This window comes from Molothrus aeneus, chromosome 17 (assembly GCF_037042795.1).
Source record: "Molothrus aeneus isolate 106 chromosome 17, BPBGC_Maene_1.0, whole genome shotgun sequence".
NCBI lineage: Eukaryota > Metazoa > Chordata > Aves > Passeriformes > Icteridae > Molothrus > Molothrus aeneus.
In genome coordinates, this window is record NC_089662.1 from 12,941,517 (window position 1) to 12,956,982 (window position 15,466).

At 51.3% G+C, this 15,466-nt stretch overlaps 1 protein-coding gene across 1 annotated transcript; it reads right to left on the reverse strand.

Annotated features, from left to right (window-relative positions):
• Positions 1-2,182: 2,182 nt before the first annotated feature.
• On the reverse strand, positions 2,183-10,597 carry TFAP2C (transcription factor AP-2 gamma). Its single transcript, XM_066561625.1, has 7 exons — positions 10,550-10,597; positions 8,850-9,326; positions 8,582-8,633; positions 6,921-7,143; positions 5,782-5,900; positions 4,362-4,503; positions 2,183-2,468 (listed from the first exon to the last, which is right to left on the reverse strand). The coding sequence occupies exons 1-7, from the start codon at positions 10,595-10,597 to the stop codon at positions 2,183-2,185; spliced, it is 1,347 nt and encodes a 448-aa protein (XP_066417722.1).
• Between the last annotated feature and the right edge of the window lie 4,869 nt (positions 10,598-15,466).

Here is a 15,466-nt window from a genome sequence, read left to right on the forward strand (position 1 = left end):
TCCATGAGCAAGGTGTTCAGAAATGGTACATTTTGCCTCTTTTACACACCTCTGGGAGAAACAGGGCCATGATGTGACCTGGACTCTCACCTGACAGCCCAGTGCCACCTTCCTCAAGGGCTGATGGGCTCCTGCAGGGCCAAGGGCACACACTGAAGCCCAGGTTTAGGTTCCTTCTTCAGAAAGCACTGGAAAAACAAGCTAAGTTTCTCTTCAGGAAGGTTTGTTTAGCTATTTTGCATCTGAGACAGCAAAAATTCCAGCTCCTGCCTCACTCCTGTGGCACAAAGCACTATAAGGAACTTCCTGCCAAACCTAAACTTCCTCAAATCAGTAAAATTCGGCCAAAACCGGATGGGAGACCTCTCAAATCCCACACCCCATGTTTTTGTGAATATTTGGGGGCAGATTATTGCAATACAGGCAGATACAGCTGGTGGGCTTGGTTTTTATTGAGAGGCAGCCTCGCAGGGTTTGTGTTTGAGCTGCCTAGTTAAGCAGGCAAGATCATGACATCCTAGGAAGGGGGGGAAAAAAAAAAGAAAAAGATTCTTGGAGATACATAACGTGTTTAATTGAAACCATTAGCTTTACTGGCAAACAGCTTCATCTTTCTGTTCTGTTAATCCGAACAAAGTGCTGCAATTATGACTCAATACATAATGTCCTCTAGTGCTACTCATGTGCCCCACATTCCCCCAGCAGAGAAAGAAAACAGAGCTGCTCTCAGTTAACAAAACATTCCATGCTTCTAGCCAGAATACTTTTATTATATGGTTATCATATACATCAGAATTATAGTGGGAACATTTACAAATATGTGAAGATAGCTCAGAACCTCCGTTATTCACATACACACTAACTCACACACTCGGATTTTTTTTTTTTTTGCATGTCTACTCAGTTACCAGGTGAATGATGCACAAAATTATTGCTTTGTGAACAAACACCTCAGATTAAATCTAATCTTCAGTGGCAAGAATCGAGATTAAAAAAAAAAAAAAGTCTTAAATACCCTGTATAACATACCTGTGCATAAACCTAAAGATATGTTTAGCTTACCCATTACCTTTGAAATACTTACCAAAATTAAAATTTGAAACCCATTTATAAAAAAAAGTATTAAAAAGTTCACCATTATTTACAAATCCGATTAAATTACACATAAATAAATATTTACATTCAACACACTGCTTCCCTTAATACACATAAAGCCTCCCTGGAAGTATTTTTTGGCCTTAGTAGGCAAAACAAGTAAAAAAAAAAAAGTTATGTGCCTATTCTTTCAAGTTTCCCCCCCAAATTTAAAAACAAGACAATATAAATATGTGAATAAAGCTGCAATATCCTTAGACACAGAAAGTGAATTTTCTAAAAGTATTTTCATTTTGAACTAGTCCTCGTTAAAAAAATACCAAGATAACATAAACTGCAGCCAACATTGCTGCAGTTTTTAAAAGCCTGAATATTTCTGTAAAAAATTAGCATGTCAAATGCCATCTGAAGTCTAGTAGGATTTTAGTACTCTATGTTAATCCAAAAATAAAGGAAAAAAAAACACAAAGTAAAAGAGAAGAACAAAAAAAAAAAAAAGAAACTAAACGGATTTAAAAAAACAACCCCACAAAATAATCTTACTATTTTCAGGTGTTTATAAAAAAATTTTAATGTACATAAATCTCTATACCACTGCTTAATACTGTTTTATTGTTACTGTTGCGTTTCGAGAGAATGAACCCTTGAAATTGGATCAGAGAGCAGAAAAGGCTTCCATCTAAAATCTGTCTCTTAAAAACTACACACGAATCTGGTCAGCCACGAGATACTGAGATGTGGAAAAGGAATCTAAAGAAATCTCTGTGGATAATTCCATCAACCCCCCCTTTATAGCACCACTGTAACAGCAAAGGATTCCATACACTTGTCCCCGAGTACTTATCTCCAGGTAATTGCTCCACACAACAGGGATACTGCAGCTTTTAGCAACACTTGTCCCACGGATCCAGCAGGAGTGAAGATCCTGAATGATTTTTATTTTCCTCCCCTTTTTCCCCTCGTTTCTTTAAAAAAAAAAAAAAAAAAAAAGAAAGAAAAAAAAAATAAAACCACCCAAATCTCTATGTTCCCCCTGGCAAGAAGATGAGAGTCTGTGTAGGAGGAAGGGCAAAGTCTGGTTTTCCTTTCACTTCCTGTGCTTGTCCATTTTGTCAATGGTTTTGTTGGTCTCTGCGGGGCTCTGGTCGCCAGCGTTCATGTAGGATTTGTCTGCTATTTTTAACGCCTCGTTTAGGTAGTTCTGCACGGATGTCATGGCAGCACAGATGGCAGCGCTCCCAAAGCCATGTGTGATCAGGCTGAAATGAGTCAAACAGCCCTGGATGCCAGGGTCCAAGATGGGGCTGGGCCTCGTGTTTCCAAGGGGAGTTCTGTCCTGAGTGAGGAGGTCTGTGAATTCCTTACAGATCTGCCTGCAACACACAAAGGGCTCACGCTTTACACCACAGAAATTAACTGAAATAGCAAAGAGATCACAAATAAACTGAAACGGCAAAGAGATCTGCATCGAACATTTGGCATTTGTGGCGGGAACTAGGAGAAATCCAGTGTCTAAATTTAAAACAAAACCAAAAAATTAGCAGCACATTCAAACGATTGGATTGGATTTCCAGGTTTCTGTTTATTAGCACCACTTCCTGATGAACCTTCTGCTGCATCCCCATCACAAAAACAACTCTGCAAAATAAACTCTGCACCTCTGGTGCCTGCCTGGCTGCGCATCATTTGCTCCAGATTTGGAGTGGGAATTCAGTGCTGGTTTCTCTGAGAACTTTCCCAGCTGGAGCAGCTGAAGAGGAGATTTAATTTAGTTGTGTATATTCCATGTATACGTAGGGAGGCCGAGGCCCTGATCCTGCAAACACTCACACATATGCCTGGCAAAACATGAGTGCTTAATAATGCTCCAGCATATGTTGTTTGCTGCTTGTAAATCTGTCCCCTTGAAGGGATTTCACAGGAGCTGAGCAATCTTAACAGAATCATCACTTTATCAGGATTTCTCAATCACAAACATCTTCCAGGGGATTTTTATTAGTGCCAGTAACAATGCCAATAAGGAAAATACTCAGGAGCAGGAGGAGTGCTCAGGAAAAATTAGCAGAATGTTTAAACTATAGGCAAGGGAGACTCGATTTCTAGGTGTATAAATTTTTAAGAGAGCTATTATTGTAAAAGATCTTTTTAAAAAGAAGGCTGGATGGATTCAACACCAGGAGTGTATTTTACACCCCTGTTGTGAGCACAAAGCCAGGGCACCTTTCTCAGCAGTTTAGGCAGGTTTTTGTCAGCTCCTCTGCAGAGTGAGGGTGCTGCCAAAAGCAGGGAATTCCATCCACCCCAAACCGGGAAACATCCCAGAGCAGAACAAACCAAAGCTCTGCTAAACCTGAGCCTGGGACAGGAGCTCCGCAGGGGAAAGGGGAAAGTTGAGCACTCCAAACACCAGTTTGAGATAAGCTCAACTCAGCCCAGGGACCTGCTCAGGATGGAGTTTATCACAGGCACGAGGGTCTGCAGAACAGCCAGAACAAAGCTCCCCTCCTTCCCCTTCACCCAGGTCTGTGACAGGGATTTATTGAAGCACAGGGACTTTCCACACCTACCAGAGGATGCTTCCAGTGAACTATAAACATCTCCAGCCATGAGAGGGAAAAAGGGACTCTCCAGCAGCTCCTGAGTCCCACGGGAAGCCGGGAGCTGCCAAAGGCAGCTGGGAGCACACGGGGGCTGAGCTTCCCCTGCTCCACTCCTGGCCCTGCTCACATCCCAGGGCACACCTGCTCCACATCCTCGGCCCTGCCACACCTAGGGTCACCTTGTCCTTAGGGTCACCTTTGTCCTTAGGGTCACCTTTGTCCTTAGGGCTCTCCTGATGTAGGATTTTCCCTGAAGTTTTTTACTGCAGCTGAACAGAACTGGTCTGAACTACTTCAGTTACCTACAGGACTGTTACCCTTATTATTGGTAAAGAATGAAATAAAACTGCTGCTAGAGACACCTTTTCCTTAGGGCTCTCCTGGTGTAGGATTTTTCCTGAAGTTTTTACTGCAGTTGAACAGAACTGGTCCAAACTGCTTCAGTCACCTACAGGATTGTTACCCCTTATTATTGGTTGAGACCGAAATAAAACTGCTGCCACAGCTGAATTCAAACCAAAACCAAATAAAAAGAATTGCTTCATCTTCCTAATTAAAATTACACACAAAAATCCACCAAGCTATCCCCCAGTCGCAGACAGTCAGAGTCAGACAAAAACACATTCAAAAAGGGGAGAAGAAATAAAATCCCAGCTGAAAGCTTACTTTGCAGCAAGCAGCATGTTCTTCCTGTTTGCCATCTCGTTGCGGCCCATGTGTGGTCTGGTTAAATATTCAGCCACTGCTTTGGAAGGAAATTCTGTCTCACACACGTAGCCAAAGTCACGAGCAAGATGCACAGCTTCACCTGGGTGGGTGAAAGGGAGAGCTTGGTAAATTGTAAAATATCATTTATTGGAAGGAAATCAAGGACATTAAGGGGAAAACGCTGTGGGTTTTGTAAGTGTATTTCCGTTTTGGAAAGCAACACTGTTCTGTCACTTACTACGGTATTTTAATTGATGGATCTGTTTCTTTGTAAGTTTGTATCAAGAAAAAAAGAGATTTACAGGGTGACTGCTACAAAAAAGAATTCTCTTGCTTTTATACTAGAAAGAAAAAATTCTGTCTCTATCCAGAATAACTGCACAGCAAAGAACACAATTCAGTCAAGATCAAATTGTCCACAGATTTAAAAATATCTGCCAAATAAATCCCACATTATAATAAAAGTTTTCAGTTTAGTATGCTTTTGAAATATTTTTTCATAAGAACTTTCAGACAGAAAACCAAACTGCAAGGTGTATAACCAGGTCACTTTTTTTTTCATTAAAACAATTTGATCAGGCTTAAGATTAAAGATTGGTGTGATTAGTGCAATGTGCCTGCATGCATGTGCACACACATCAACTCTCCAAAACTCCCAAGCAAAGCTTTTAAATGCAAGTTGCTGCATTATAAACAGCAGGAAGGTACTGTTTGATCATTTTTCACTCTTCCCATTTCAGTTGCTGCTTGTATTCCTATTAAATTGTGCCACTACCAGGAGCTGCTTGAAACAGGAACACCAAATGTAAACCACACACACACACATATATATATATACACACCCTTCAGGTCAGCTTCACTGACAGAGGGTCCACAGAGCATGGCCCACATTAAAGGGGCTCCAGTTTCCTAGCAGGAAGCCCCAAGCTATAAATCTCACTTTATAAGCTTGTTTATTAGCAAAGCTTCTGAGGACACCGCTGAGGTAGGGCAGGACTGCACTCAGCTGCCCCAGAGTCCCCAGGTTTCCCAACAAGAAACCAAACCCACTGACGCCAGGAGTTTCACCCCTTTTGCCTCGCCCCTGTGAAACCCAAAACATCCCTCAAGAGACAGAGGGGGCAAAGGTGCCTGTGGCCCATCCTGGCAGGCAGGAATTCTGCATCCCTGCAGTGGCTGGGTTTGGGTGAGAGAGCCCCTCCAAGGCAGCACAGCCCTTCCTTGGGTGCCTCAACATCCCCACCACGCTCGCTTCAAAACAAACAAAAAACCCACACTACTTTCAGGGACTTTCTAACCTTTCCATGCTTTGCCTAGAGGATAAAAGCTGCGCACAAGGGGAGAAAGTTTATTTTTAAGACACACTCAGGAGACTGACCTTCCACCAAAGATGTCAATAGTGTCACATTTGCAGCTTTCCTTCTGCCAGCAGGAAGATTCAAGCCAATTTTATCCAGTTTTTCCCTTAATGATCTGCCACCATTTTTAGATTTGGCTCTGTAATTAAAGAGGAAAAAAAATGGCCTTATTTATCTTCAGGGAACACTTCTTTTTAAGATGAGAAATTCCAGTTACTGACATTCAATAGGGTTCTACTGGGGTGGGGAGAAGATAAAAAACAGGCTCTTTTCAAGTGACCTACTTTTTAAATGCTCTACTAAAATCCAGCCAGGATGAAACACAGCAGGTCAAAATCAAAATATTTCAAAGTGCACCACTGAAACCAACAGTTGTAGAACGATCACAAGCCAAATTAAGTGTATGCAGAAAAGAATGTGGAAAATGTCCTTGTAATGATTAATCAGGATCATGAGATTTAATAAAAAAAAAAAATCATTCCACAGGGTTTTGGGAATCAGAGACAGCTCCACGTGCTGGTTTTGAGACAAAACCCTCAGCTCTAAACAGAGAATGAGAATTGCTTTCAGAGCTGTTAATAGCACTTCTCCAGAGGCAGCAGAAGTGCAAAGAAGTTTTATTTCCAAAGCCTGTTAGGATTCAGCGTCGTCGTTGGGCTGCTCAAAAATCAGGAGCTGGCTGAGAGGCTCTGGGGCTGTGCTGGTGTGGCTGCTCACACACAGCAAAACAAGAATAATACAAACACACACAGCAAAACAAGAGTAATACAAACACGGGGAGGGAGGCTGGCAGGGCAGGGAGGGTCCGTCCAGCCTTCCACACAAGGGAAACACAAACAGGGCACAAGGGGGAGGCTGGCAGGGCAGGGAGGGTCCGTCCAACCTTCCACACAAGGGAAACACAAACAGGGCACAAGGGGGAGGCTGGCAGGGCAGGGAGGGTCCGTCCTACCTTCCACACAAGGGAAACACAAACAGGGCACAAGGGGGAGGCTGGCAGGGCAGGGAGGGTCCGTCCAACCTTCCACACAAGGGAAACACAAACAGGGCACAAGGGGGAGGCTGGCAGGGCAGGGAGGGTCCGTCCAGCCTTCCACACAAGGGAAACACAAACAGGGCACAAGGGGGAGGCTGGCAGGGCAGGGAGGGTCCGTCCTACCTTCGCAGGACTCCTCCTAGCAGGGAGGCATTGAGACACTCCGGGGGCGAGAGCCGCCTCTGCACCTCTGCCACTGTCACTTTGTACTTGGACGTGGAGCTGAGCAGGGACAGGCGGCCCGGCACGGAGCAGAACACCTCGTTGGGGTTGATCACCACCCCGATTAACCCATCCTTCTGGCAGGGTAGGCTCAGAGCGCTGTTCTTCGTTAGGGAGATGGGACCTGAGGGTGGAGAAGGGAAAGCAGGGATTTTTATAAAAGGGGGAAATAAATAGGAAGTGGCAAGTGAGTTGTCTTTCTGTACCAACAAGCGGGGAGAGGGGATTTTGTTTGGTGTTAAATGCTCTCATCACTGGGCCCCCATCCCCAGCATCCATCCACCCAAAGGGCCCCAAAACTATTCCTGACCGGCTGGATTTTGCCACTGGATTGCCAGGAGCTGCCGAACAAAACCAAGAACGCTTCTGCTGAAGGCACACAAATCCCACACCAGCAGGCTGCAAGGTAGCAAAGCCGTGCTCACAAAAACTCCATGCTCCAACAGACTCCAAATTAGCATCCTCCAGCTACTGCCAAAACTCTTCCCAAGCCAGGGCAGGGAGAAACCTCCCGGCTCCTGCTGGGATTCATCTTCCACCTCGCACACGCAGATTTAAGAAACCGCCTTTGGAATTTAATCCAAACAAATTCCTACCAGAAAGCAGCACAACAGGGAGGGACGCAGCCCAGGGGAGAACCGAAAGTAAGGAGCTGCTCCTCGTTAAGAGCTTCAGCCTTTAGGTGAGGAGGGACAACAAAGGCTTTGGAAGGAGCAAACCACAGCTCCGGCTTTTCCATCCCCTCGCGAATCCGCCCGGTTCACCCAGCGCTGCTGCTGAAAGGGTTAAAGAGCCGAGGTCGGCCCCGCTCCCGGAGGGGGAAGATTTGTCAGTGGTGCATCTGACAGCAAAATTATTCTCCCATGAGCTAAAGGCAGCAATCAGCGCTCTGACACACACTTCTGCTTTTCCTCAGTTAGGTATTTGTTTGAAGTCTTCAGAGGAAACTTCTGATTTTTTTTTTTTTAAGCACAAATTTGTTTAAAAACAAAAGCAAGGAAAAAAACGTAAATTACTGTAAATTGAGTCAATACGTCTTCCTCCTTCCTCAAAACCTCGGCTACAAACCAATTTCGATTAAGATAAAGCCAAACAGTCTTCTGCCAGCGAACTCAGTCTTTTCTCAAAACTTGTAAAGAGGTTAAAAAAATTGGGGGGAAAAAAAAAACTATCTTCGACTGCTATCAGCAACAAAAAAACCTCAAACAAACAAACAAAAGAAAAGCCCCGTGTCACTTTACACACACGTACTTCAGGAAAGATTAAAATCAGTTCAAGGTCCTGGTTCCGATTAAAGCCATAACACAAGAGCACACGAGGGGGGACAGCCGCGTGTGTCCCCGGGGGAGTCTCACACCCTAGAGCAGTTTGTCCCCACCGCCACCTTCCCTCGGACAGCATCAGAAAAATCCAGCGACAAAGCGTGGAGTAAAAACTCCTCCGCCCTCCCGATCCCAAAGGATCGTTCTTGATAAAAATAATAGGGCGTCACTTCACCGGTGCGTCATGAAACTTTTAACTATTGACAAGGGAAAGTAGAACTGAGGTGCCACCTTACTGACCTTTTCTAATGACTGTCTGGTCATGCATTAGTAAGTGTTGATCTTCCACATTCTGGAAAGAGAAAGGGGGAGAAAGTTTCGCACCTGGAAGAGCCGAGAGGGAAAAACCCGGCGGCTTTAGGGAAACCCATCCCCTCCCCGCGCACCCGCACCCCGAGGGGCGAAAGGGACAAAATGCGGGTTTCTCCGCATGGATGGAGATGGGATGTGCAGAGGGACACGGGGCCTGTCCCGCTTTGCCGAGGGGGGGTGTCCGGGCTCTCCTTACCTGCACCTCCTCCATCTGGTGGGCCATGTCGTGCAGGCCCAGGTTATCGGCCAGCGCCGAGGCGTCCAGCCCGTGCCCGTGGGGCAGCAGCAGCTCGGAGCGCCGGAAAGTCTCGCGGCGGCTGCCGGCAGAGCCGCTCTCCAGCGCCGAGAGGTGCGGCACCAGCCCGGGGCGGCCGTGCGGGGCCAGCCCCGCCGGCTCCTGGCTCTGCCGGTTCGGCCAAGCGCTCTGCTGCTGGCTGGGCGGCGGCGGCGGCGGCTGGTGCAGGGGGTTGATGGAGAAGGGGTCCCCGAGGTGCGAGTAGGGGTCGCTGGACTGGGAGTAAGGCAGCGGCTGGTAGGGCGGGGGGAAGTAGGGCGGCTGGAAGTCGGAGGCGCCCGAGTGCGAGAGCGGCGGGGCCGGGCTGTACAGGTGCTGGCTGACGGCGGAGAGGTGCGGCAGCCGCGGGTTCCCGTTGCTGCTGCCATCGTGCCGGTCCTGGAAAGCACACAGGGGTGGGGGACAGCGGGGCGGGCGTCAGCGGGGTCGGGGGACACGGCGGCCGCGGGTGGTGGCGCTTGGGAAGGAGAGAGGAGAGAGGAGAGCGAGAGCCGCCCCGCTCCTGCCCAGGAGTTTGGTGTTTTTAAGGCACTTCGCGGAAGAAATCAGCCCCGCTCCCAGGGAAGAGGTTACAAAGCAGTTCTCGCTGCTCTCCTCATCGCAACCACACCGGACCAACCCTTCTCCCGCTTGTGCGAGTCAGCAGAGGAATCATTAAAATCACAAAAATTCAAATCAGAGACGCAGCCGCGTTTCCGCCGCGCTGCCTCGGCTGGGCAGGAGGCGGCGGAGCCGGGGTGGGGGCTGCGGAGCGATGGGGACCCCCGGCACTGCCGTCCTTCCCACCCCGAGGGGCGCTCGGGCCGGGGCTCCCGGCTCTGCCCGCCGGGAGGGAGCGCGGCGCTGCCTCCAGCCGTGCCATCGCCGCTTCTGCCCCCATTTCCAATCTCAGCGCTCAGAGCTGAAATGTCTACATTGAGCTGATCCAGGGATTTGGCAGCTTCTGGGTTCACGGTCATTAAAATAACAGGGCTAGTTAATAAGAGGTGAATGGGGTCCCAATGGAGCGTGAAGCGGGGACTGCGGCTAATCTGTAGGAGCCGAGCAGGCGGACCAGCGGAGCCGGGGGGGGGCACGGGGGACACCGACGAGTTCGGAGAGATCAAAACCCGGGAGCACCTCGCGGCGGGTTTTGGTGGGAGCTGCTCCCGGGGAGGAGAAACGTGCGAAGGAAGGGTTCGCCCTGCCCGGCTCAGCAGCTGCTGCCTGCCGGCCCCTCCGCATCCCGCCCAGCGCGGTGCGCTCCCACAGCCCCGCGGCGCCGGGGTCCCGCCGCTCCCGCATGGATGCTCCCTGCTCCATGCGGGATGCGAGCTCGGTTCTCCCAGCTGGGGCCCATTTAATTCGAGAGTTCAAAAGACTCCGTAAAGAAAAAAAAATACAAAAATTATAAAAAATACGAAAATAAAAATTCGCACTTCCAAAGGAAAAAGGAAAAAAGAAAAAAAACGCCAAGCGGGCTGTTGGGGCAGGGAGCGCTGCCGCTCCGGCGGGGATGCGGCGGGGCTGGCAGCGAGCGGGGCCCGGGGGCTGCGGAGCCCCGCGCTGCCCCGCGCAGCACCCCCGTCCCCCGGCGGCCACCCCTCCCCGCAGCCTCTCACCTCGCAGTCCTCTTCGTACTTGACATTATCTGCTAGTTTCCACAACATGGCGTCCAGCGTCCGGACCAGGTGCGCGGTGCCGCCAACAGAACAGCTCGGCCCCCGCCACTGGCGGTAAATCCACGCCGGCGCTGGGCAAGAGCAGCGGCCCCCCGGACGGAGCTCAGTTGGCAGGCATGAAGGCAGCTGACGGACTAACCCTGCGCGCTTGTGGTCACTCGGGCTTTTTTTCCCCTGCCCAGACGCCCTTAATGGCAATAGGATTATCCTAACTCCTCCCCAGGGATGGCTCGGGCGCCGCGGCCGCCAGCCACTCAGGAGGGAGCGCGCAGCCCCAAGCCACTCCTTCCGCGGCCGCGGAGGGCGGGCGGGCAGCGCGGAGCCCGGGCCCCTCCGCCGCCCCTCCTCGGGGTGCGGGGCCGCTGCCCCGCGGGGAGGGACGGGGGCACGCGTGGGCAGCCCGGGCTGGCCGCAGCTGCCCCGCGATGAGCGGGTTTGGGGCGCTGTGCGAGCAGGGCCGGGTGTTCCCCGCTCCTCCACGCGTGGATGGGCTCTGCCGAAGCCCGCAGTGCGCCGCCCCCACGGCCGGCGGGGGTTTTGGGTGAAATAAACTCGGGAAAAGTCCTGGTAGCGAAAGCGAGAAAGTCCGAGCGCAGCCGGGGTTTCATTTGCATAATTGTCAAGAGTTTGAATTACTGATTACAACTTGTAAGCTACCAATGTTTAAGGTATAATTTACTTAATGATCCGACAACATTATTGCAGTGGTGTCGAACCCCCGGTAGGTAAAGCAGCCCTGATTCAGCGTCCCCGATCCGAGGCTCTGTGAATTGTGCGACTGGTTCCTCGCATCGGCTTCTTTTTATTTTAATTTTTTTTTTTTTACTTTTTTTTTTTTTTTAACGAAAATCCCGTCTGTCTAATCTTTTCGCGCAAACTCGGGGCTGGGGAAGCAGGTGGGAGGTGAGACAGGCATTTTCGGACGCCGTGAGCACACTTTCATCTAAGCTTAGAAAATACTTCCCTGCCAAATTGCTACCTTTCTGCAGGCATTTGATCTATGCAGTTATGTGTGTCAGACAAAATGAACATCGTTTTCAAAAGCAACGACTTCTCCCAGTGTTTTAAGGTGCATCCGGATCGCTGCTCATTTACATGAGAGGAGCAAGTGTTTGTTTATTGTGGCAGAGACAAAAGCTGACCCTGGGCAGTGCTGGCTGCGGAGATCTCGGCTATCAGTGCCGGGGACGAGCCGCCCGAGAGCTGCTATTAAAGGCCCGAGATAGACCCACGTCTGCAGATTTAACCAGCTCACACTTCACTCACTTTTCCCCCCCTTAAAGATCGGGGAAGAAAAATAACAAGATCGCTAATTAAAATTTAAAAAAAAAAAATCCAAACACCATAAACCCCTCCATGAGACTAAATGAATGATCTAAAAATAAACCCGAGGAGGACGGGGGTGCTGGAAGTAACTGTTGGAGGTGTTATCTGCCTTATCTACCACGCAGGTGCTGATTTGCAGCAGTTGCATTAAGCCCGTCATCATCAGCGACTCCACATTATCATTTTTGGTGGAGTCTCTATTTATTTTTATTTTTTTTAACGACGGTGTTTTTCTTCCAGGGATGTTTCTTTGAAATGCAGTTCGCGACGATTATTAGCGAGTGTGCTTGCGCTGCTCCTGGCGTCTTTAAGACTAGGAATCTAAATAATAAAATACAGGGGGAGCTTGAAGTTCATTTGTATTAAAGGGACAAGATGGATTTAGAAAGAAACGAGGAAGGGAACCGTCGAGCTTCCCTGGTTTGGGATCAGCTCTTCTTCCTTCCAAAGGAGAATTGTAACAACTTCGGTTATTTTTATTATAACCTCAGAAGCCAGATTTTGTTTCTTCTCAGAAATGTCACACTGAGAAACGAGCACGATTTTATCATTCTGTGGGATTGTCAGTGCCTGAACACCTTCGTTTTGGTGGCCAAAATCACGAAGATGAATTCGCGTTATTTATTGTGTATCTAGGAATAATATTTATAAATAGAAGCGTGGAAGAGGATGAGGGACGTATAAAAAATCACCTAAACAAGGCGACCGAAATAAACCCTTGGCTTCCTAAACAGAAGCCAAGAGAGCAGAGAGGAGGCTGAACGCGACCGAGTTTGAGAGAAACTTTCCCGCACACCCCCTTGCTCCTCGCTCTGCGCTCGCAGCCGCTGCCAGGGGCCGGCGCGGGGTCCGGGACCCGCGGGGAGCACCAGGAGAAGAGAATGGAAGGGAAAAGAAGGGAAGGGAGGCAGGGAGGGAAGGGAAGGCAGGGCAGGAGCGGGCACTGCCCGGCAGGTGATGGATGCTGGCCCTGCCCGGGTGCGGCTGCCCAGGGATGCTGTGGTGCGGGCACACGGCGGCTCAGCTGCTCCGCTCCTCTCGGCGGGCTCGGGGAGGGATAACGCTCCTGGGGCCGCTCCCTCTGGGCACGGTGCGTTCCCGGAGCGGTGCCGTTCCCGGAGCGGTGCCGTTCCGCAGCGCTCCGCGCCTCGCTCAGAGCCCGGCTCAGTCCCCGCGGAGCTCAGCCGCAGCCGCGCCCGCACAAACGCTCCGCTCCCAGCGCACTCCGGGGATGCTCAGGCAGCCGGGACTGCTGCAGGGACACAGAACCGCCCCGGACACGCCTCTGAGACTGGGGCAGAGCAGGGTCCGACCAGCAGCCGGGCAGGGAGGTGGGTGCTGACAGGTGGCGGCTTTTATTTACTTATTAAAAATAATAATAAATAAGTATTTTAAAATTGGTGCTCTAACTCCGGGGATATCTCCCCCGATTCCGAGCAGAAGGGGTGCCTTGCTCCGTGGGCGATTGGTTCCCTTTTTGACGAGGCTGCAGTTTCCCGTGGGGAGCACGAAGCACCCCCGGGCGTGAACACGCTTCGGGAGGGGAGCCAGAGCCCACTGCTGCGCCTCTGTCACACGCTGTAGTTTTCCTATTTGGCAGCAATTAAAAGAGAGCGTGGGGATGCTAATTAGTTACATCCTTCTTCCTCTGAAAAAATTATTTAAACACGCACATATCTGTATTGTTAATGAGGCTGCAGCAACCTGTCCGGATTGTCGCCTGGGCTCCTGCAGAGCCGCACAAAGGCAGCGGCTGCCCCGCGGCCCCGGGACACTGCGCGGGTTTGGGCGCGGATCCCCCCGGAGGGGCAGGACCCCCGCCCGCAGCCCAGGGCCGGGGCAGAGCCGCGGGGTCGGGACGGCTCCCGGGGGGCTCCGGGGGTGACCGGGGCCGCGGTACGAAGGTGCCGGGCGATGCTCCTCGGCTCAGCCACGGCCAGCCGGCCCCGCGGACGGAGCATCCCCACCGCGCCCCTCCCGCTGCCCTCCCCCTCCCCGAGCGCGGCCGCCCCCGCTCCGGGAAGGCACCGAGACCCAGCCCGTTCGGGCCGCAGCGCCGCGGCACAGCCCGCACGTTTCCAGGCTTTTTTTCCCCCGCTGTTTCTCCTCCCTTCACGGCCCCGGGGGATGCGGGGTGGGGGGCGGTGTCTGTGCGCGGCTCCGGCACCGGGAGCATCCCTGGAATCTCTGCCTGCCGGGAGCCTTTCCTCGCCCTCGCCGTGCCCCCCCGGCAGGGCAGCGGCCGCAGAGCCCCGGGCAGCTCCCCCGAGGCTCCCGCAGCATCCCCGGCAATGGCAGCCCGGGGGCTGCGGGCACCTGCCCCGCTGCCAGGTGTGCCCAAGGCCAGGCTGGACGGGGCTGGAAGCGACCTGGGCTGGCAGGAGGTGTCCCTGCCCAGCGCAGGGGGCTGGAGCTGCATCGTCTTTAAGGTCCCTCCCAACCCAAACCATTCTGTGATTCTGTGATTCTGTGATTCTGTGATTCTGTGATTCTGTGATTCTGTGATTCTGCACCGGTATGGGAGGTGCAGGCTGGGCTGTGAGTGGGCTGGGCCCCCCAAAATTGAAGGTGATGGGGAGGGGAGAGGGGCTGCACTGACAGGACTGAATCCCTGCCCAGCTCCCAGCCTCAGCTTCCAGCCCTTACCTCTGCAGGAAGTGAGAAGTGCCCACACTTTCTTCATTTTCCCCCAACCTATTAATTTGCTTAATAAACACCATCCCAGCTATGTTTTCTTCCTGCTCCTTCCCTCTGGAGCTGGAGGAGCAGAGTCCCCTGGCCATGGTGTGCCCTGAGCCTGCAGCACAGAGGATGTTTAGCAATTCCTGGGCAGAAGTGATGGGCTTTGGCAGCAGGCACTTTTGGGCCCTGGGTGAGATGCTCCCTGGCATGTGGCAGAGGCTCAGCAGGGATGTGCAGCTGCCTGGGGCTCCTGCAGAGGAGTTTCTCTGGCTTTTGTGCATGAGAAGTTCTGCCAGGCTGGATGGTTTGAGGCAGGAGATGGATACCTGGGAGAGAGAGAGCTCACAAGAGCCTGCCTGCAGCCACAGCATGGGACAGGGCACAGGAGCAGCCAGATTCCAGCCTGGCCCTGTCCCTGAGGCAGGGCATGACCACAAATGTGACAGCAGCTGCATTTACCCTGCTCTGCTCATTCATAGAACAGGGATAATAATCCCAGCAGTGGCCAGGGCTGAATTCAGCTCTGGTGGAAGCAGGAGAGGAGTGGGAGCTGTGGTCCCTGATCCCATCTCTGCCCAGAGGTGCCTCCTCAGGGCTCTGACATTTTGCCTGCAGTGGAATGATCCTTCCATGCTGGAGAGATGCTCTGATTTTTTAAAATTCCCTCCTTTTTATGTCCGTCAGGAGCTGTTAGCCAGTGCTGCTCCAAAGGCTGTCATTGCTGGACTGTGTGTAACCGTATCCAGCTCCCCCTTGCAGGGAACAGGCTCAAAATAAAAGATAAAAAACCCCAAACAGCCAAAACACCACAATGCCAAAAGTGAAATCAGGATTCATATATTTAGTTAG